General features: G+C 36.4%; 1 protein-coding gene across 3 annotated transcripts in view; it reads right to left on the bottom strand.

The window, feature by feature from the left end:
- Positions 1-1,314: 1,314 nt before the first annotated feature.
- LOC121383336 (spectrin alpha chain-like) overlaps positions 1,315-20,917 on the bottom strand; it is a 62,991-nt gene continuing 43,388 nt past the window's right edge. For 2 of the 3 annotated variants that reach the window (XM_041513299.1, XM_041513300.1), the window contains 22 exons: positions 20,493-20,682; positions 19,989-20,092; positions 19,569-19,731; positions 18,884-18,968; positions 17,822-18,006; positions 17,004-17,108; positions 16,581-16,690; positions 16,139-16,237; positions 15,442-15,562; positions 14,519-14,773; positions 13,463-13,561; positions 12,773-12,932; positions 12,059-12,272; positions 10,945-11,134; positions 10,472-10,651; positions 9,877-9,989; positions 6,982-7,036; positions 6,666-6,760; positions 5,620-5,775; positions 4,854-5,000; positions 2,884-3,031; positions 1,315-2,427 (listed from right to left, as the gene is read on the bottom strand). In XM_041513299.1, coding sequence (XP_041369233.1) covers positions 2,302-2,427; positions 2,884-3,031; positions 4,854-5,000; positions 5,620-5,775; positions 6,666-6,760; positions 6,982-7,036; positions 9,877-9,989; positions 10,472-10,651; positions 10,945-11,134; positions 12,059-12,272; positions 12,773-12,932; positions 13,463-13,561; positions 14,519-14,773; positions 15,442-15,562; positions 16,139-16,237; positions 16,581-16,690; positions 17,004-17,108; positions 17,822-18,006; positions 18,884-18,968; positions 19,569-19,731; positions 19,989-20,092; positions 20,493-20,682 — 3,100 coding nt within the window. In that variant the 3' untranslated portion in view covers positions 1,315-2,301. Of the gene's footprint in view, positions 2,428-2,883; positions 3,032-4,853; positions 5,001-5,619; positions 5,776-6,665; positions 6,761-6,981; positions 7,037-7,854; positions 8,633-9,876; positions 9,990-10,471; positions 10,652-10,944; positions 11,135-12,058; positions 12,273-12,772; positions 12,933-13,462; positions 13,562-14,518; positions 14,774-15,441; positions 15,563-16,138; positions 16,238-16,580; positions 16,691-17,003; positions 17,109-17,821; positions 18,007-18,883; positions 18,969-19,568; positions 19,732-19,988; positions 20,093-20,492; positions 20,683-20,917 lie in introns of those variants that run through there. The other variant, XM_041513301.1, reaches the window with a different exon arrangement.

Below are 20,917 nucleotides of genomic sequence, written 5' to 3'. Positions count from 1 at the left end.
TTATAAGTACAGAAATAAGTTGAAATGAAATAAATAATATATATGAAATATTCCAAGAGGACATCGTAATTTGTAGGTTGAAAGCAAGAAAGTATTGCAGATGGCACCTTTTTGCTCTCGGCCAACGATACGACCTTTAGTGTACCAGATACATTGTTATACTAAAGTCCACTGATCGACATCAATTAAACAACCCATTCCATCCCACCGGACTATTCGAGAGCTACATGCTCCCCAATAGTAAGTTTTATGAATACTTGGAAGGAACTTCACAGATATGTAACAAAACCCGTGGTAATGGGTTTCCAAGGCCATTTGAAATAGGAAAGGGCACGTTTTAAAATAAACAAATTCTATTGTTTTGTTGTTATAAAAAATGCTTCTGAAATACCAATCTATGATTCGCAACCCCAACCAGGGAGAACCTCCGTTCCCAACTTTGTATAACAAGATTAGTGTAGTATTAATTCTTACACTAAACCATGATCAAGACTAATCTGGACAGACAGCGCAGTTCAGTCCTGGTCAACTTTCATGGCACGGGGAGGGGGAAAGAGAGAGAGAGAGACAGAGAGAGAAAGAAAAGACTTTCTTCTCCAACAGACGGTCATGGGTAATGATAAACATTTGACATCTACTAGACTAATATGCTCATGAAATGGGCTTCTGTTCATATGCTCATGAAATGGGCTTCTGTCAAGTCCGGTATCCGTTTCAGAAATTTACTTGTGAAAACATGAGCATTTTCTAGGGATTTAATGGGTTGTTTGAAAAAATAAACATAAATTTTAGCATTTTCATGAAGAAAGTAAATAACTGCAAGATTTGGAACTAAATCTGTGGAGATATGAAATCAAATACAGTCCCATCTCTCTATAAAATCTCTTGAAGAATGAAACAGTTAGCCATTCAAGACATGTCTGAAGTGGTGATTATACAAGATCTAACCACAACTTAAATTGTTGCACAAAATTCTCTTCTGCAAGAGATCAGGTAAATACATTATTATACTTTATCCTGCAACCAGTTTCTATTGACAGATTAAAGCAGTCATAAACGTATACTAGCAGATTATGATGTTACACGCATAGCTACATTACAAAATTTATCATTTAACCTCTAGGTCTGCAGGATAAAGATAAAACTAGTTAATGACGTCGGATATCTTACTTTACTCTGTTCAGGCTGAATGAGAAATTCCGATCGGCAGAGCCTCGCAGAATTTCCCATTCTTACCTTCACAGGATAAAGCAGATATCAGACATCATTAACTAGTTATTCTCCATATATGCACAAATAAACAACACTGTTAGATGTATATCAAGATATTTATTGATGGTTAGATGGATAGGAACATCTAAAAGGAAGCTGGAATGCCAACTATTCATGAAGAAGTACTGGTGAGGGCAATAAGAATTCAATAATAAAACACTACCGACACAATAATCAGCAACATTGCAAGACAGACATTCAAGATGCGTAACTGAACCTACTGCAGGCTTTAAACAGCAAACACAGACTTTTGATGTCAGTCATTCTCATCTATTAACATAGGTATATGGGCTACCATTTTCGAAGGGAAGGGGGGCAGGCTGATTTTTGCCTGAATTAAACAAAAGTGCACGAATCTGGATTACAACTTTTATTCATATTAGCATTACTTGCCAAACAGCTATATAGGGTTGCAAATGAATTGCAACCCATTTTTACATGGGTTACAACTTAATATTTTAGGTAGAACAATGAAAATACATGGTGAAAAGTGTTTAGGCCAGCTAATTTTGCCCGAATTTCTCTATTGTTTTTGCCCGAATTTGAGGATTTTCTCCAGGACTGGGAGGGGCAGTTGCTCCCCCTGTCCCCGTCTCGTACGCTTATGTCTGTTAACACTACTACATCCAAAAAACTTGAATTTTACCTAATTTTACTCCATGTTCATACTAAGAACAAATAGAATTCCAAAGTAAAGTTTAAGCTTTAGCTTTTTCTGATGCACTAAAAGAAATTGTCTTCTTCAAAGAAAGCACCTGTTACAATTACAATAGCGAATTTGTAAAAGCAATTATTCACTTTTGAACATCACAAAGGCGAAAGCACACAATGCCATTAAAAATGTAAACTAAAAGTCACAACCGTCGCAACTGAAATGCCTCCTCCAGATAAGCCCGAATGTCACAAAATTCTCTTTTCCCTTCATACCTCCAGCTCAAAGCACTAACCAATCAATTCTAAAACTACTCGTGTATAATTAATAATATTAATGTTGGATATAGACACAGATCTTGGCAGTGAAATGTCCCACTAGTTAACGAAAAGCTGTCGTGTAAATTCTGTAAAGTCGTAGGCATCTGGTAGTGTTCGGCCGGTCTTGTCTACATATGGCTTCATATGACTAATGCAGTATTCGGCTTGATCTTTCGTAAGATTCTGCAAAATAAAAAAATACCATGAAATGTCTATTCAGCATTTTTTTCCATTTGGGTCTAATAGTTAAGAACAGGGATGAGTTACACCTTGCATACATGAGTAACCTAGAACATTAAATTTATTAACACATCAGTTCTAATTTCTCAGTATACTTTTGTTTTGGTGGGGGTGAGCCTCATCGAAAGTTGAACTGCATCATTTTCAACTGCTGTGTGTTTTCAAGTCCTCATTTACCAAACTAAAATCTATTTAATTTCCCTAAATTGATACAAGCAATCCATTTATTAGGTAAGTAATTCCAGAAGTAATGGCTGTTGTTTCTTCCTACAAACTGGCATTTTAATAACATAATTCAACAACCAACATACTGAACTAATTAATACCTAGATAAACCCTATATGCATGCTTATATAGTTGTTTGTTCATGGCATGTGGTTGTGACAAAGTGTAACTCACTGCATATAGTTCTTGTGTTGTTATGTATGGCTTCTCGCCCGACGTCAGAGCTCGGAAAGCCTGTTCAACCTCCGAGCTCGACTGGACGTTCTCTGTCTCACGACTGATCATAAACGCCATGTACTCCTGCAGCGATACGTGGCCGTCCCTGCAAAACACAAGTGGCAGTTTTCAAACATCTGCAAGAGTTTTAGATTCAACAGATGGACATAAATATACTATGTATTAAATTAATTGTCTCCTCCCCCCCCCCCCATGTCTTGAAATTCATACATCAAATTCACATATACATATTAATAATGTGCCCTAACAAATAAAAATACACAATGTTTGTGCAGGTACATAAAAGTTGCGTAACATATTTAATTAATGGTTACAGGTCAAATTTAGGAAGAATATAAATATCTTGTGACTTGTTACAAGGGCAATTTTAATTGTTTCTATCCTATTAAATTAATTTAATGTTAAGTGCAAAATCCAGTCTAGTGAATGACCACCAATGCTTAGTCTACTGAACATGCCTTGAAATTGTGCTTTTTAATGTATACTACTCAAAAGAATTTAAGGGTCAGACGATATTTTCGACATTATTTTCTGAATGTCAATTATATTAGCTAGAGCATAATGTCACGCATGGTATTGTTCCATTTTGACGAAAGTGGGTCTAAGCAACCCATAAATGAATTAAAATCCACTGTAAAATCGTGTACGGTGCACACTCCAAATTCGACAATGGTACAACATCAACTGGCTATCGAAGATCGAGGAAGGGCTATTGCTTGGCTTCAGGATGGCAATACGCAAAGAAATGTTGCTCTGAGACTTGGTGTCAGAGTATCGTTGGCCGACTGTGGCAACGGTACCAACCAACGAATTCTGTTCGAAATCGTCCACGTTCGGGAAGACCCCGAAGCACTACAAATAGAGAGGACCGCTACATCACCAATATGGCTCTACGTCAACGCACAACCACTGCACGCCGATTACGTGACAATCTGCAGACTGCGACTGGAACTCGAGTGTCTGATCAAACCATACGCAATCGTCTGAGAGCCAATAATCTACGCTGCCGTCACCAGGCTGTTCGACCACCACTCCTACCACGTCACAGAACGGCCAGACGTCACTGGTGCACATTTCATCTGCGGTGGCAACGTGTTCAGTGGGGTCGAGTGATGTTCACTGATGAGTCCAGGTTTAGTCTCCAGTTCAACGACGGTCGGGTTCGTGTCTACAGACGTCCTGGGGAGCGCTTCGCTGACGTTAACGTTAGACAATGTCACCGGTTCGGTGGTGGCAGCGTCATGGTGTGGGGCGGCATCTCTATCCACCACAGGACCCCCCTCTATGTGGTGGATGGCAATCTGAATGGAATCCGCTATCTGAATGAGATTATTCGGCCGTTGGTTCTCCCAGGCCTTCAGCAGATTGGCGGTGGGGCAGTTCTGCAGGATTACAATGCCAGATGCCAGTATCTACTACGTCCAGTACGGCCTGAAACACCTACCGGTTAGGATCTACTACGTCCGGTACGGCCTGAAACACCTACCGGTTAGGATCTACTACGTCCGGTACGGCCTGAAACACCTACCGGTTAGGATCTACTACGTCCGGTACGGCCTGAAACACCTACCAGTTATGATCTACTACGTCCAGTCTGGCCTGAAACACCAACCAGTTAGGATCTACTACGTCCAGTCTGGCCTGAAACACCTACCGGTTAGGATCTACTATGTACAGTGTGGCATGAAACACCTAACCGGTTAGGATCTACTACGTCCAGTCTGGCCTGAAACACCTACCGGTTAGGATCTACTAAGTCCAGTACAGCCTGAAACACCTACCGGTTAGGATCTACTACGTCCAGTCTGGCATGAAACACCTACCGGTTAGGATCTACTACGTCCAGTATGGCATGAAACACCTACCGGTTAGGATCTACTACGTCCAGTATGGCCTGAAACACCTACCGGTTAGGATCTACTACATCCAGTATGGCCTGGAATTCTGGATCGGTCTGACCTTCCTCCACCATGGGCAGGTCATAACCGAGAGCACGCAGACAAGACTTGAACTCCTGATGGTCCAGTTTGCCACTCTTGTCCTTGTCAAAATGTCTGAAAGACACAATTAAATAAGGTCACATTATATTATTTTTTCTAAAAACAAGCAACAGAAAGGCAAAAAACCCACTCCAAAACCCATGCAACTTGAAGAAAACTACAATATTTACACTCATCAGCTCTTAAGTTTAAAACAATCTCACGCCTGATCTAGATCATCAGAAAAGCAACCTGATGTCATTATATGGCTACTCATCAAACAAAGAATTTAATACATAATTAAACAAAATTAGTTTTTCACTAAATCTGTTTCTGAACCCACTGAAGACTCAACTGCACTAGGACCCATGTAATAGTCGTATAGAAGGCGTTTGTTTGGTTTAATGACACCACTAGAGGACACTGATTTATTAATCATTGGCTACAGGATATCAAATATTTGGTAATTTTGTCATATAGTTACATTTTTCCATTAGTAGCAAGGGATCTTTTACATGCACCATCCCACAGACAGGATACAACATACCACAGCCTTTTTATATACCAGTCGTGGTGCACTGGCTAGAACGAGAAATGGGCCCAATGACGGAGATCGGCCCTAAACTGACAGTGCATCAAGCAAGTGCTTTACCACTGGGCTACGCCCCACCCTTTAGTCACATAGAGGACTCACTTGAACATCATGCTGAACTCGCGGAGGGCATCCTCCGACACACCGCTGCGGTTCCTCGCCTCTATCTGCTGCTCCAGGTTATGCTGCATCCGCATACACAACTGGTCCAGCTGATCCCACTGCTGGGCAAGTCCAACCGTACTGTGCTCCGTGTACCTGCAAATACAGTACATTCATTGTCATACAGCTTTCTGGGGCATTAATTAAAACGAATTGTCAATCACAATATTAACTATTATGGAGTATAAGACTCCATCACATGCGGTCATGTGGGATAGAAAAAGTACACCCGAGGTTGTGGAAATTTCAACCTGGGATGAGGCTAAGTCCCAAGTCGAAAATTGAACCACTGAGGGTGTACTTTTTCTATTCCACATGACCGCATATAATGGAGTCTTTCTCTCTCATTCATTTGGTAAATAAACCATTATTTTACATGATCAGACAAAAGATGGCTGAACAAGTAACTTTTTTATTTTACAATTTTATCATACATATACTACACTATCATATTTGCCGTGTTTGTTTCATGTGTTTAATAAATTTTATTAATACAAATTAACAAGATATCTTCTAAAATGAAGGTTTTAATAACAAAATATTAATTTATAACTGCGTCTAATGACCTCATGTCACCATCTCACATTAATATGCCGTCATATATTACCAACGACGTGATGTTAAATGCAAGCATGTGATATTCCATGTAAGATAAAAATTTCTTACATAGCTTTCTTTCATGGGATAGCTCTGTCCCATAAACCTAGGATGAAAGAAAGTCATACAGTTCTCATTAGAAAGCATTCAGTTTGCCATCCCGTTTGACGCCTCATTTTTTTACTCACAATATTTGACTTGTGTGCCTAAATTTTCACTGAAGGTGGCAAATATCTGTATAGTACTGACTGTGAAATATAAAACTTAAGTCCTCATACTTTTAAATAATACCATATTCATTAAGGTTATCATTTTGGGGGGCCACACATATATATATATATATATATATATATATATATATATATACTCAAATAAATATGACAATATACCTGTTATCCAATATTAGTCGTTTCTCCATTGCGGCACCCAGATCTTCAATCTTCTTCAGGTGACCCTTTTGTGATCGAACTTCTGCAGACTTCCGCTACAAGTACAGTCGGTAACAAGTCAAATATTTATAGTGTTGTTCAGGAGTAATTAATAGAACAAAACATTTGAAAACTACCAAACAGTACAATACCACAGTTGGTCATCAATGTCTTCTAAAAGTTACAAAGGTTTACCATTTGTTGGATAATGTTGGGACATCTCTTATGAAAAGTGAACATATCACATGTGACAAATGTTTACAAAATAAGGACTGACCTTTGTAGCCTCCAGCTGTTCCTCAAGGGTTCCAGAACCTTCCATCATGGCAGCCCTGTACATTAAATAAACCAAAATTAGTCTCGTAAATAATGATTAGCACCACAGCACAATTTTAATTCTCAAAAGAAAATATTTGCACTTTATGCATAATACAACATTATCTATTTCTTTTTAAACAATGTATTTTTTCAATTATTGGTAATTATAAAAAATACTGAAACAAACATTAACAATGCTCAGCTTTTTAACTGAACATTAATGTCTTTCATCTAGAAAAAAAAAGATTACCAGTGATAAATTTTGTCAACAGAATTTACCATTTACTTAAAAACATACTTGTTGATGGGAAGTAAGTTACTGCCATAAAACATGCAAGATTCACACATCTGCACACATGGTTAATGCAGTCGCCAGTAACAAATTTAGTTATTCACAAACATCAACATTTAATTAAAGAGCCAATGTAATAGAATCCAGCTTTATGGTTGGATTTCTCAAGACAGTGGGACAAGAATAGTGATATAATAAACTGGTAAAGATTCATTTGTACCTCACGATCATATGACAGAACACCATAAATATTACTCATCATGAACTTGGAAGGTAAAACAAAAATGTGTTAATGGACTGCTAATCTTGTTAATTTATGTTCTCGAACCATGAAATAAAAAAACTGGACTAGTACACCTTAAAGCTTGCAATTAGCTCAATAGGTCTCTGACCTCTATTACAATTACAAATGAGTTAAACCAAAAAAGACCAGCTGTTTCCAAATTTAAATTTTTTGTTTTGGAATTATTTTGTGTGTGTGTGTATGTGTGTGTGTGTGTGTGTGCGTGTGTGTATGTGTGTGTGTGTGTGTGTGTGTGTGTGTGTGTGTGTTTATTTGTTTTAGTTTTGACAACATTGACACAGCTTGTTATGCAGTTTAACTCTGAAACTCTAAGAAAAGCTACTTATTCAAATCCCATCATTCGATTTAGTAAATTAGCAGTTCCCACAACAATGTACACACTGGAAAATCATACATGGAAAAAGGTTTCAAAACAACAGGTTAATTGGCGCAAGCAAGTTAAGTAAAATGACAAAAACAAGCTTAATAAAAAGCTCAATTGTTTACAGACTCCTAAAGTGGTACATCATAATACTTGTTCGCCTCATAAATCCAGATAAACCTTTGAACACAATCAGGATAATGCAGGATGGTCCCCTCATATAATCAAGGTATTTTCACTCTTATTAATGTTTTAAACTGGATTTATTCAGAATGTCAATTCATTAAGGATCAGTCTCTCATTATGTTTGTGAATGCACTCACGAAAACAATATCGGGATTGTTAACCATGCCCAACACAAGATCTAAATTGATGACATTTTAAAAAGATTCTTGCAACTATTGGACTTGAAAATGAAAACTGGTTGGCAGTCTATATGCTAGCTTTATTGTCTAGCAAATATCACAGAGATTATCGGTTAGTGGATCAAGTAACACACACAAACGCTCACCAACAGTGAATAACAGTTCTACTGCTGGGTCACAAAGTTCCTTTCAATAATACTCAATCTATCTGTATAACCTATAAAAACTACCATAGCGAAACACGACATGCTAAGAACCGATGATAATAACCCATTGAGAAGCCATAGTCTATGTGTTCACGACGAAGATACAGGAAATAAATGAAAAGAAAAATAACAGCAATAAATAAAAAGTAAATCAAAGTAATTAATACTTTAAATGTGGAAACCTACAAAAATATATTTGTATGTAACAACATTGAAATTACCAGTGCATCTAAATGACAATTACCAGTGCAGAAGTAAATTAATTTTAAAAAAATGAAAACCATTAATAATGAAATAAATTTAACTTTGTTCTAACAATAAAGAGTGGTATATTAAACATCAAGTCTTCAATTAGGTACAAGTGTTAGGGAATTGTTATGGTTACTGAATAAAAATCAAAAGATTTTGGCAAATATTTATTTATTTATTTTTAATATTTACCAATGATTTCATTTTCATTTTAATTACCTAACTGGAATTTGTACTAATAGTCAGATGTACTGTCTATGAAAACCCATTCTTTAGCTTGGTAAGACAGTGTTAAAAAACCATTATGGATACTGGATAAAAATGCCAAAAAGGTTTGGGGAAAATGGAAAAATACAACAAAATAGTTACAAATGATTTCATTTTGATTGTAATTTTACTCTCATTTAAAGTGGGCCACAGTTTGGCAACTGCCCACTTCCAAAAGTTTAGATGAATTTATATTCAATCAACCAAATTTACTAATCAGTACTAATCAACTTGATTGTGAAGACAAGATAGTAAAAATAATACATAAATGGCTGAAGTGAGTTTTATCTATTGCTGAATTCTAACTAATCAGAACACTAACTGGTGCAGCAAAAGAAGAAAACAAGAGAAAGAAAAGCAACTGGAAAAGAAAATTTGAATACAATTTTTAATCAGCTACCATTAAATGTGACCACAGTTTTAACACTTGGTGAACTGAAATTCAAAATAATAAACTTTCAACTGCTACATAGAGAATAATACAAGATACCATTTATCTTACGAGTTATTTGTTCTCACCAACGGGTGTGTAAGAAACAGTATTATGATTATTCTAATTACGAATACTGAAAGAGATATTTGTTCTCACCAACGGGTGTGTAAGAAACAGTATTATGATTATTCTAATTACGAATACTGAAAGAGATATTTGTTCTCACCAACGGGTGTGTAAGAAACAGTATTATGATTATTCTAATTACGAATACTGAAAGAGATATTTTATGCTTGCTTCCCCCTTCATCAATGGTTATGTCAACTGAGGTGTTGTGTAAGAATAAAGCGACTGATAATTATTTGACTGTTACGCACCTGGTTTCAGTGAGCCAGGTGTGGAAAGCATTGGCTGCCTTGGCGAACTGCTTCCTCAGTTGGTCATTCTCCTCTTGTCGCTGTTCTTCCTCCTCCAGATCACCATCACGCTCCTGGTTTAAAATAAAATGTTAATAAAATCAAGATCCACCACACACCTGGTTTAACATACAAAGTTAATACAATAAAGGTCAGGTCATAATGTAATGTTTTTTTCCCCATTCATGTCTCTTAAAGATAACCTATTTAAACATACAGTATTACCTTACTATACCAATCGAATCTGACCAGTGAATCATACTTTATCGTACAATGAATATTTGATGAGTCCACACCATGTCAACTTAATAAAAGTTTCATGTTTCGAATAATTATTAGTATTTATTAATTATCTCCAAAAGTCAAGAAAATTTTATGATATACAAAATACAACAATTTTTTCTTTTTTCTTCTTCTCAAGTGATAACTTAGTGCAATGATTTTAAATGCTTTTTTGACAAGAACAAGACTGAGTATTAAAACAACAAACAAACATAAATATATCAAGATATTTTTAAGATTAACTCTATTAAAAGGCAAGTTATTTAAACAATACCTTCAGGATTTTCTGTAAATTCTTCCACGTTTCTTCCAGGGCCTCCATGGTAAACCAAGTGTACGGATTGGCCCCGACATTGAAACTCTTGATCTGTTTGTCCAGTGCAGCCAAGGCATTGAAATCTCCTTGTGCCGCACTCAACGATGCTTTGAACTGCTCGTGAGCTTCTCGCAGTGCCTGAAAATTATTAACAGTAAATAAAACCTTGACATCGCCAGTAAATAAATAAATAGAAAATTATTTACATTCATCTCATAGAACAGGTAAAATCTACGTCAACATATTTTCACACTGAATGGCCATTTCTGTCATCTAGCAATTTACAAAACTATAATACCTTTTTGTTTGGTATCCACATTTGAGATGAAATTTCATGTTAACTTGAACAAGCTTAAAGTCAGACTACATAGAGGATTGTTTTTGTTTAAATCCAGAATAGATGGTGTTCTATGCTGTGACATATGACTCACCTTTATTTCCTCAACCGAGTTGCACCGTACAGGATCACTCAAATCTTCTTCCGCGTTTTCGAACCAGCTGTTGAAGGCAGAAGCCTTCTTTGCGAAAGTGAGGTACAGGTCCTCGATCTGGCGGTACTGGTCTTGTAGATGAAGAAGACGTTGCTTACGGGCTTCAGAGTCGGCCAGAAGCTTGCGCCACCTGAATAAACCATACAGCTAGTTTTAATTGTGGGGTTCCTTTTTAATGCACAAGTCAAAATATTCCTCAGTATAACATCTGAATCTGTTTTTGATCTTGCCACCCACTGTTAGTAGTCATCAATTACAATGCAGCAACAAACTATTCCTTAACCTGTCCTTTCAAGCTTCCTACCATAAACACTTCTAGTAATATTGATCAAAATCTTAGTTTCAGAAAATATACTTTTTTCTCAGTGTTCACAATGAACTATCCACAGTAAACTTGTCAAGCACAGCACATTTATAATTTTAATTTTTGGGAGGCAATGCAAATATTGCCTGTGGTTTACTAACAAACATTTTCTGGAGGTGCACCAAAGCACACTTTTTCTTCAAAAGATGGGCATGAAGGGAACTAACTTTCTCTCAAGTTTTCTCGGATAAAGTAATTTCACCCTGGTGCCTTGCAATGTGTTGGATACAGATACCTTTATCATACTACTATGTTAAAAAAAAAAACATGGAATGTACGAGGGCACGGTGACAAACAAGGTAGGGCACCACAACATTTTCTTTGCCATCGACAAAATCAAATTTTTGTGGCACAAAGGCAAGTATAGAGGGCAACCACAGCATTTGCCGTTATTAATGTGAAAACCCTGCCAGCATCGCAATTATGGAAGTGTCTCTACATCAAGCCAAATAATGTCTGCTTTTGAAGCTGTTTAAATTAACCTTCACATAATATATCTGAATAACATAACACACATGATTTTTTTCACATCATATTGGGAGTGAATCCTCCACATTATGCTGCAAATCTTTTATATTAGAAAAATTAAATAAAAATCCACACTTTATTTTCAATCTTAAAAAAAACCCATTTTGTTGTTTCCAACCATTCACAGTACTATGTTAGACATGTCTTTAAAAAGAATACTACCTGGCAATAACATCATTGTATCTCTTCTCGATGGTTGGAGTCTGTGCGTGTTTCGACGCAATCAGCTGATCCTTGAGTGCTGTGATGGTCTGAATCCCTTCTTTGTCGAAGGCATGGAGGCCTGCATCGAAAGTCTCCTGTTTGGTAAGAAGGGTTTGAACCGACGACAGATCGCGACCATAGTCTTCCGAGTGCACCTGGGTCTCCTTGTCAGCTGCAAACGTCAACACAACCAGTGAGGGTTTTCCATTTTGTTAAATGTACATGCTGTTACAGTCTTAATTAGTTTTGGAACAAACTGGAAACATTTTTACGAAAATATATTTGCTAAATCCATGTCAATATATAAACAGAAGAACGTTTTCATCAGTAGTTACCCTGACCTCTCAAACTTAATGCCTTATGGTTGCAAGATCAGATTACAGTACAATACAAAACAGTAATTTTCAGCCGACTAATAAAAATTAAGCAATAAATTTCACCTTTAATACAGGTGAAAATGGAGTTTTTTCTCCTCTTAACATAATGGAAAATTTGCAGCAGAGCTAATATATTAAATATTTTACTTTGATCGATTAAACGTGGATACATACAAAACATCTTTCTTGATTTGTTATTTTGCATATACACTAAAGTGTAAAATTGGTCAATATGTAACTAATGTGACCACAATTGCCAGTTTTCATACACTAGTTGTAATCAAGTGCTTCATACCAATCCAGCTTTCAACTACGTCGGTTTTCCAAATGAACTGCAGAAAAGCTGAATTATCGATCAGGTTGTTTTTACGTCTAGCTGCTGAACTGTCAAGAGCAGACAGCTTTTCCTGCAGGACTTGGATCCTCTGGGCAATGTTGTCAGCATTGTGGTTTCCCTGAAACATGGGTAAATTAATTACGGGTCTTTTCATAACTTTAGTTCTTGAAACACTGACTAAAGAACCATCTTTTTCCACTGTGATGGTCCAGTCGATTTGTTAAAGCTCATTCACATCAAATACAATAATATACAATACATTTTCAGGGTTTTATCACCTATTATTTCCATACTCCGATAATTGGCACCATTCCAAAAAAATGCTGTCATATTTTATTCCTAATATACGAGAAAACAATTCCCAATCTGCATGTAAATTATTTTTTATTATTATATATTTTGAAAACAATATGTAACATTTGACAAACACCTCTTCCCTACCCCATGTTTCGTAATGCAAAATAGATATATTAATTTGAATAAATACAAGTATATGTATAGCATTACTCTTAAATTCTAACTCAGCTTAACAAGAGGTTTTGCAAATGCAACTGAAAATTCCCTTTTATTTTGGTAAAACGGTATTAAAGTTCCCAAAGCTGTGGGTGTGAAATAGAACTCAACATTTTACTGCCTGTAAGAACATACCTCATCAATCAGTCTTTCACCTTCTTTTCTGATTTCACCACATCGATCATGATGAACAAACAAGTCAGTCTCAAAGGCTTCGTGTTTCTTCAACAGACCCTGAACAAATAAAATAAATGAAAACCATTGAACATATACATGTATTACATGCTAAGCTTTCATTATTATTGGTATTTTGTTTCATTAAAGATGGTAAGTCATTAATATCTGGAGATACATTAGAAAATTTTATTATTAAACTGACAAAACCACTATTTTCTCTACCCAGTAAGAAGGAAGGAAATGTTTTATTTAATGACACACAACACATTTTATGTACGGTTATATGGCGTCGGCTACCTAGTAAGAATTAACACTATACATTAATGAAACATTCCATGTTCTACAATAAACAATCCTGTTCAAAATGGAATTTTTTTTCTTAAAATGAGTACGAATACATAATTATACACAAACTGATACACATAAATAATAAGAAATAGTAACTATTTATAATAACTTATAAAATTCATACAATCAAAAAGTGACCGTTACAAAGCAACCAATGTACATGGCATACAAATTAAGCAATTATCCAGTACTGTAAAACTCATCCCCCTAAAAAACAAACACGAAATGATCTTTAAAAAAGCTAAGAACACTATCCTGTATTTAAATACCAACACTAGAGAACATTGATTTATTAATCATCGGCTGTTGGATGTCAAACATTTGGGACTTCTGACAGTCTTAGAGAGAAAACCCACTACATTTGTCAATTAGCAGCAAGGGATCTATTATATGCACTATCCCAGACAAGATAGCACATACCACAGCCTTTGATATAACAGTCGTGGTGCACTGGCTGGAACAAACAAAATAGTCCAATGGACTCACCAATGGGGATCAATCGCAAATTGACTGCGCATCAAGCGAGCGCTTTACAATAGGGCTCCATCCCATAACTATATTTAAATATTTAGGTTATTTTCTGCATTGCAGATAAAATGTAGTCTACCCTGTTAAATTATATGCCCCCCGACCCCCTCTGAACTTTTTTTTACTATATGAGCTGACCTGCACAGCAGCCATCGTGTCTCCGAGGTCCTCCCCGGACAGCAGGTGCTGTTTCTCCGTGATCCACGCCTCCTCCTCCTCCACGTTGGCGCTGAACTGCTGGTATGCATACGACTGCTCCAGCTTCAGTCCCCTGTTGGCCGCCATCTGTTTCAGCTCCTCCCAGCTCTGAGCCAGCTGGTCCAGACGCGCACGGATGTTGCTCGCTCCGATGTCAGACTCCTGCATAAGCTTTTCTCCTTGCTCCTGGACACTCTAGCAACAAAAACGATTGTGTTGTTATTTATTTGCTGTACTCTCAAACGGCAAAAACTATTAATTTTAATTGAAGTTAAACCTTTAAAGTTGCAGACCCTAGTTTCAATTCGTGAAAAATGGACACCGAGTTTGGTTATAGTCCAACAGAATTATCATTAGCCTAGAACAAATTGCAATAGAATTTTTTTATGATTGCTTCTAGTTAGGGGGTCACTCTGAATAATCACACCAATTTAGAACAAAATCTGGCCACTGGAAGTACACTAATTTGCATAAATTCAAAATCTACAAACCTGCAACACATTTGGGTCGAGTTACAATAGGGTAAAACAAGAATATTTGACATTAAAATGGGGAAAATACCCTTAAAAACAGACAAGAGCACATATTTTCGTAATCATTACTTCTCAAACGTATGTGCATTTTAAAAATAATAATTTTAAAAATAATAATTTCAAAAACAAAACTTCTATCTGGTAATAATACCCATAAAATAACTTCACTTTTTCAATATCGAAGTCAAGATACAAATTTTAAATTTAACACAGGTTTTAGCATATGCTAGCTCATAAACATGGAAAAGATTCTTGAGAAGTAAACAACAAGACATAAGGTATGCACATCATTAAACAGAAGATAAAATACCTAGGTGAAATATGTGTTACCTGGATAGCTGGCTCGTGACTAGCCAGTTCAGCTTCCAGTCTCTTGTGCTTCTTGCGAAGATTCTGAACACCAGTCAGATCTTTACCATAGTCGTCAGATCCAACAAGCAGTTTCTTCTCTCTGAAGGACAACAAATATTAAACAGTCTCAGAAACATATGACTAACACCACTGTCAGTTCACTACTTGCTTTGAATTTATCACGAATCTGTTGCATGATGCACCAATTTTAAATGAACGAAGTTGATACGACAAAGGTTTGAAACTGTCGATGGAAGGAAATCTTTTATTTAACGATGCACTCAACACATTTTATTTACGGTTATATGGCATCGGACATACAGTTAAGAACCACACAGATATTTAGAGAGAAAACCCGCTGTCGCCACTTCATGGGCTACATCTTTTTGATTAGCAGCAAGGGATTTTTTATATGCACCATCCCACAGACAGGATAACATACCACGGCCTTTGATATACCAGTCGTGATGCACAGGCTGGAGCGAGAAATAGCCCAATGGGCCACCGACATGAATCGATCCCAGACTGACCGCGCTACGTCTCGCCCCTGAAACTGTCGAATGTGAACTGTGAACTGTGAATGTGTAATTGATTCATCTTAGCATAAAATTCCTACAGAAATACCCCCTTGTCCCTACCCATGGCAAATTAAAACGTACTACTTTTTAAGACTTACTTGATCCAAGCCTCTTCATCATCAATATCACGAAGGAACTGGTGCATGATGTTGGCCTCATTCAAAAGGTTCCGGCGGTGAATTGCACATTCCTTGATCCTGAAAAGGGATCCAATAACAAATGAAAACCTGCAAAAATGTATTACTGTATATTGACCAAAAGTATTTTATCCTTAAGAGATAAAATAATTCTATCAAGAATCTGATTGAAAATGTTTATTTTATAATTAATGGCAAAACAAGATGGTATGATGGATCAATCATGGCATTCCCAATATCTACGCAATTTATGTGCAAATAATTTATTGACAGCAAGACTATTTAACCCACATTTATTAAATGATGTAAAAAGATATATATTATACAGGAAAACAAAAACCAAACCTCAACATTGTGTTTACTAGCAACAACTGCATGAAAACCATATTATGCGACAGTTTACCGTTCGTATCGTTCATTGATGGTTTTCTTGTGGTCCTGAATTCTGTCAGCATCTAATACTCCAGCTTCCACAAACTGATCTGCCTGGTTGTTCAAGTCCGTGATGCGGTCCTGATAATAATAAAAAAGGAAAAACATGTGGTCAGATTGCTTTTCTGTACGATACAAAACATTACAAAAGAATAAAACATTACAAATGTAATTTATTTATCTTGCTAAAAACACAAAAAATTAATTTATTACATTTCAACGAAATGGTCAATAATCATTTTTTACATTCTTTTTTGTTCTTTTTACAGATTTTTACAACTATAAATCAGCTTTCTATTACTATATATGTGGTAAAGAATTAAACATTTTAATGCAAAGATTAATTTTAATGTATATTAAAGCTGTCCCACATCAAACCACTAAGTCTTCCTACCTCATGTGCCCCTATGTCAGCCTCCAGCAGCTGGTGTTTCTTCAAAAGGTTTTGCACTGATGCTAGATCCTTTCCATGATCTTCTGAGGCCAGCATCTGTTCAACCTAGTATAAAAAAAACACTCCGAACATTAATTTGAAGTTTTCATGACAATGAATACAATAGTCCTCTACAAGAGTTTTGGAAATATTCTTATGGTTGGAACTCTGATATACTGTAATGATCTTCAAGTACAACAGTATCTGTAATCCACAATTAGCTGTCTTTTTTTTTTAAAATAAGTTAATAGCAACTGTAAAACAAAAGTCAACTTAGAAAACACAAAAAACCCTAATTAAAACAATGAATCTTAAACACAAGTATAAACTGACATTTTGATTTTTTAAATATATTTGACAGAAATATTCCCAATATCATTTCAACACGTGGTTATAAAGACATAAAATAACTAATCTGACAGTTAGGGACTAGAATGAGCTATACACTGATGCATTTTTTTTTAGCTACGATGAAAGTGAATTTAGCTTCATTTCGACTAAATTGCCAAAATTGTTTTGAAAAATAAATAGCAAATGTGATTGCTAGAAAAGATATTTTGTTTTGATTAATGACACCACTAGAGCACACTGAATCATCAGCTATTGGACGTCAAACATTTGGTAATTTTGACATAGTCTAAGAGAGGAAATCTGCTATATTATTCCACTAGTAGCAAGGCATCTTTTATATGCACCATCCCATACACAGGATAGCACATACCATTGCCTTTGAAAGACAAGTCATGGTGCACTGGCAATTGTAAGAAAGTAAAACGAACCTCTCCAAGCCAGAACTCGATGTCCTTCACTCCAGCGTTGTACGTCTGCTGTCGATTGGCCTCCTTCAACTTTTCACTCTTCTCGGTGGACTTGCCAACGAGATCCTCCCACTGAGAGGCCAGACTCTCGAGACGAGCCTGGACCGCGTCCTCCGAGCCGGCACACTGTCGGTGGTCAATCAGATCTGATGGTAACAGAGAGAGACCAACACTCGTCAAACATAGTACAAACAACAAAACAAATTATGTTCAGGTCTTAACAGTCTTTGTACTTATTTCTGTTTCATAAAATGAAAGGAAATGTTTATTTAATTTGTTTTAGCATCCCAGCGGTTTGGAGCCTTCCATAGTTATTTTGACACATGGTTTAGAAAGGAAACCTACTGCTGCCACATAAAGACTACTCCTATAAAAAAAATCAGCAAAGGATCTTACATGCGCTTTCCCTGACTGGAAAGCAAAACACGACAACACTCGATATATCGGTTACAAAGGTTGAGACTATATAAAAACACCGAGTCCACTAAAAAAATTTTTTACCAAATAAGCCAAAGACAAGAAATTTAATGCTAGGCTGGATTCCACCCCTTTGTTTTATAACAGTTATAAAAAAAAACCCATAAAGTTTGTCTTGTTTGACGACAACATTAAAAGCACATTGGATGTCACTCATTTGATATTTCCAAAATATAAAAAAGTTTGCTTCGTTTAACGACACCACTAGAGCACATTGATTTATTAATCATCGGCTACTGGGTGTCAAACATTTGTTAATTCCAACATATAGTCTTACAGCAAACGTGCTACATTTTTCCATTTGCAACAAGGTATCTTTTATATGCATTTTCTCCAAGCTTGATAGCATATACCACAGCCTTGATATATCAGTTGTAAGATACTTGTTTGGACAGGGGAAAACTCCAATTTGAGAATGAGTACAGAGGAGCTTGTCGGAAAACTGTTATTTACATCAGTTTGCAAATGTGTACCCAAATGCCTGTTAAAACTGAACAAATGAATTTATTTGTTTTGCCCAATATTTGCGTAATTATAGTAACTTACTCTGTCCTGTGGCAATCAACGATTGCAGTCTATCAGCATTTGCAGCAAGCTCAGCTTCAAAAGCTTGGTGTTTCTGATGTTTGCTCTGTAAATAAAGAGTACAAAACTTTCAGTATCTACTAACAATCATTAACATAATTATACATTTGAGTTTTAAAAAAACAAACATTGTCTTGTGTATAATACTTAAGTGACTATAATAACATTCAGGAAGCTAACAAATTACACACATAAATTATTATTATTACAATAAGACTCCATTATATGTGGTCATGTGGGATAAAAAGAAAGTACACCAGACATGGTGGAAATTTCGACCTGGGTCAAGGCTTGTTGTTTGATGACCTCAGATCACCAACTTAATATGACTATGACGTCATATTTTACACACGACATAATATTTCTCATGTTAAACGCAATGACAACATGACATATGAAAAATAAAAATATTGTTCCTAGCTTTCTTTCATGGGATAGCTCTGTCCTATAAACCTGAGGGCGAAAGAATATAATGTAAATCATTGTTGCTCTTTAATATGAATGCTGCTGGGGGTTTTAATTTGACTGAAAGGCTGGAGTTGTTAACACTGGACTTATTCCTTCTTGTATAAGAACTTCACAACAAGGATGATTGTGGAACGACGACATCGTTCTGTTTACTGTTCACAATTCACAATGTGATTACCTGGATGTTGGTTGGGTCCTTGTAGGATTCATCGCACGCGATCTGTAACTTCTCCTGCAGCCAGTTCTCCATCTCGTCGGCGTCGCGAGAGAACTGTTGCAGGGTCTGCGCCTCTCCCAGCTTAGAGCGATTCTCAATCAACGCATCTTTCAGTTTGGTCCATCTGCAAAACAAAAACCCACTTACATTTAGGTCCATTAAATCATTCACAATATAAACTGACGATAGTTTTCCAAACATGCAATTTATCTCACCAAAATCCATGGAACAATTTCAGTTAAGATAAAAGTCTTTAATACAGGTATTCAATTGGAATATCTCAAATAATGATGCTACTATACCTTCAATTTATTTCAGTTCTCTGAACAGTTCCATTTAAAAAACAACACTAACACTTATTTGTTGAAAGCCCCCACTGACCTGTCTAAGACTTGGTCCCTTTTGTCAGCCACAGCTGGTCCATCATAGTGGTCTGCAGCAATCAGCTGGTCGGCAAACTGCTGTAAGGCATTAATTTTCTCTTCCTGAAAAATAATTAATATTATCTTACAAATGGAAGATAAAGATAGTTTTTGCAAATAAAATATAATCTTTTTAACAATTCATTAAATCTCCAAATCAAACAATACTTTTGTTAAAGCCAGAATTAATTTAATTTATAAACTGATAATGTGAAAAGCTTCAACATGGCGACACCCTAACAGATGCCAAATAAGCATTTTCTCATTTTCATCCAGACCGACTAAAAGTAATGTATTAGACGTATCCCAGTTTCTATAATTTTCTAAAACAGCTTCTAAGTTTCTAATATTGTCTAAATCAAAACTATTTCCAGTGTGAAAGCAGTATAAAAACAGAGTACTCCAGAAGAACCTGCTCAATCTGCTTGCAGGGCTGTTTACAGTGCTGTAAGTAAGAACTGACCTGAGAATTGATGGCCCTGTCGAAATCCTCGTGCTTCTTGATGAGGGTCTCTACGTTGTCTCCGTCCACTTTGTCACCAGCGAGGAAGGCTTCCCGCGACGCCATCCACGACTCAGCCTGCTCGCAGTCTCGGTTGAAGAGCTGCAGCTCCAGACACTGGTCCAGCTTCATACGCCGACTGATCCACGCTCTGTGTCAACAACACAACAACAACCACCTCAACAACAGTGCTTCAAAACATAGCAATGAATTAAAGACAAGAGCTTGTATGACTGACAATTTCAAAAAAAAAGAAGAAAAGCAGTTTACTTTTCTGGTGCCATTTCTCATAAATGAACCTTGCCCTTTTTGCATACTGACTTTTAGCAGTACAAAGTTTTAAAAAAAAAGAAGTTTATTTGTAATACACACATAAAAATATTGTA

The sequence above is a fragment of the Gigantopelta aegis genome, chromosome 10 (genome assembly GCF_016097555.1).
Source record: "Gigantopelta aegis isolate Gae_Host chromosome 10, Gae_host_genome, whole genome shotgun sequence".
In the NCBI taxonomy this organism is placed as follows: domain Eukaryota; kingdom Metazoa; phylum Mollusca; class Gastropoda; order Neomphalida; family Peltospiridae; genus Gigantopelta; species Gigantopelta aegis.
This window is presented reverse-complemented; position numbering and strand designations above follow the sequence as displayed.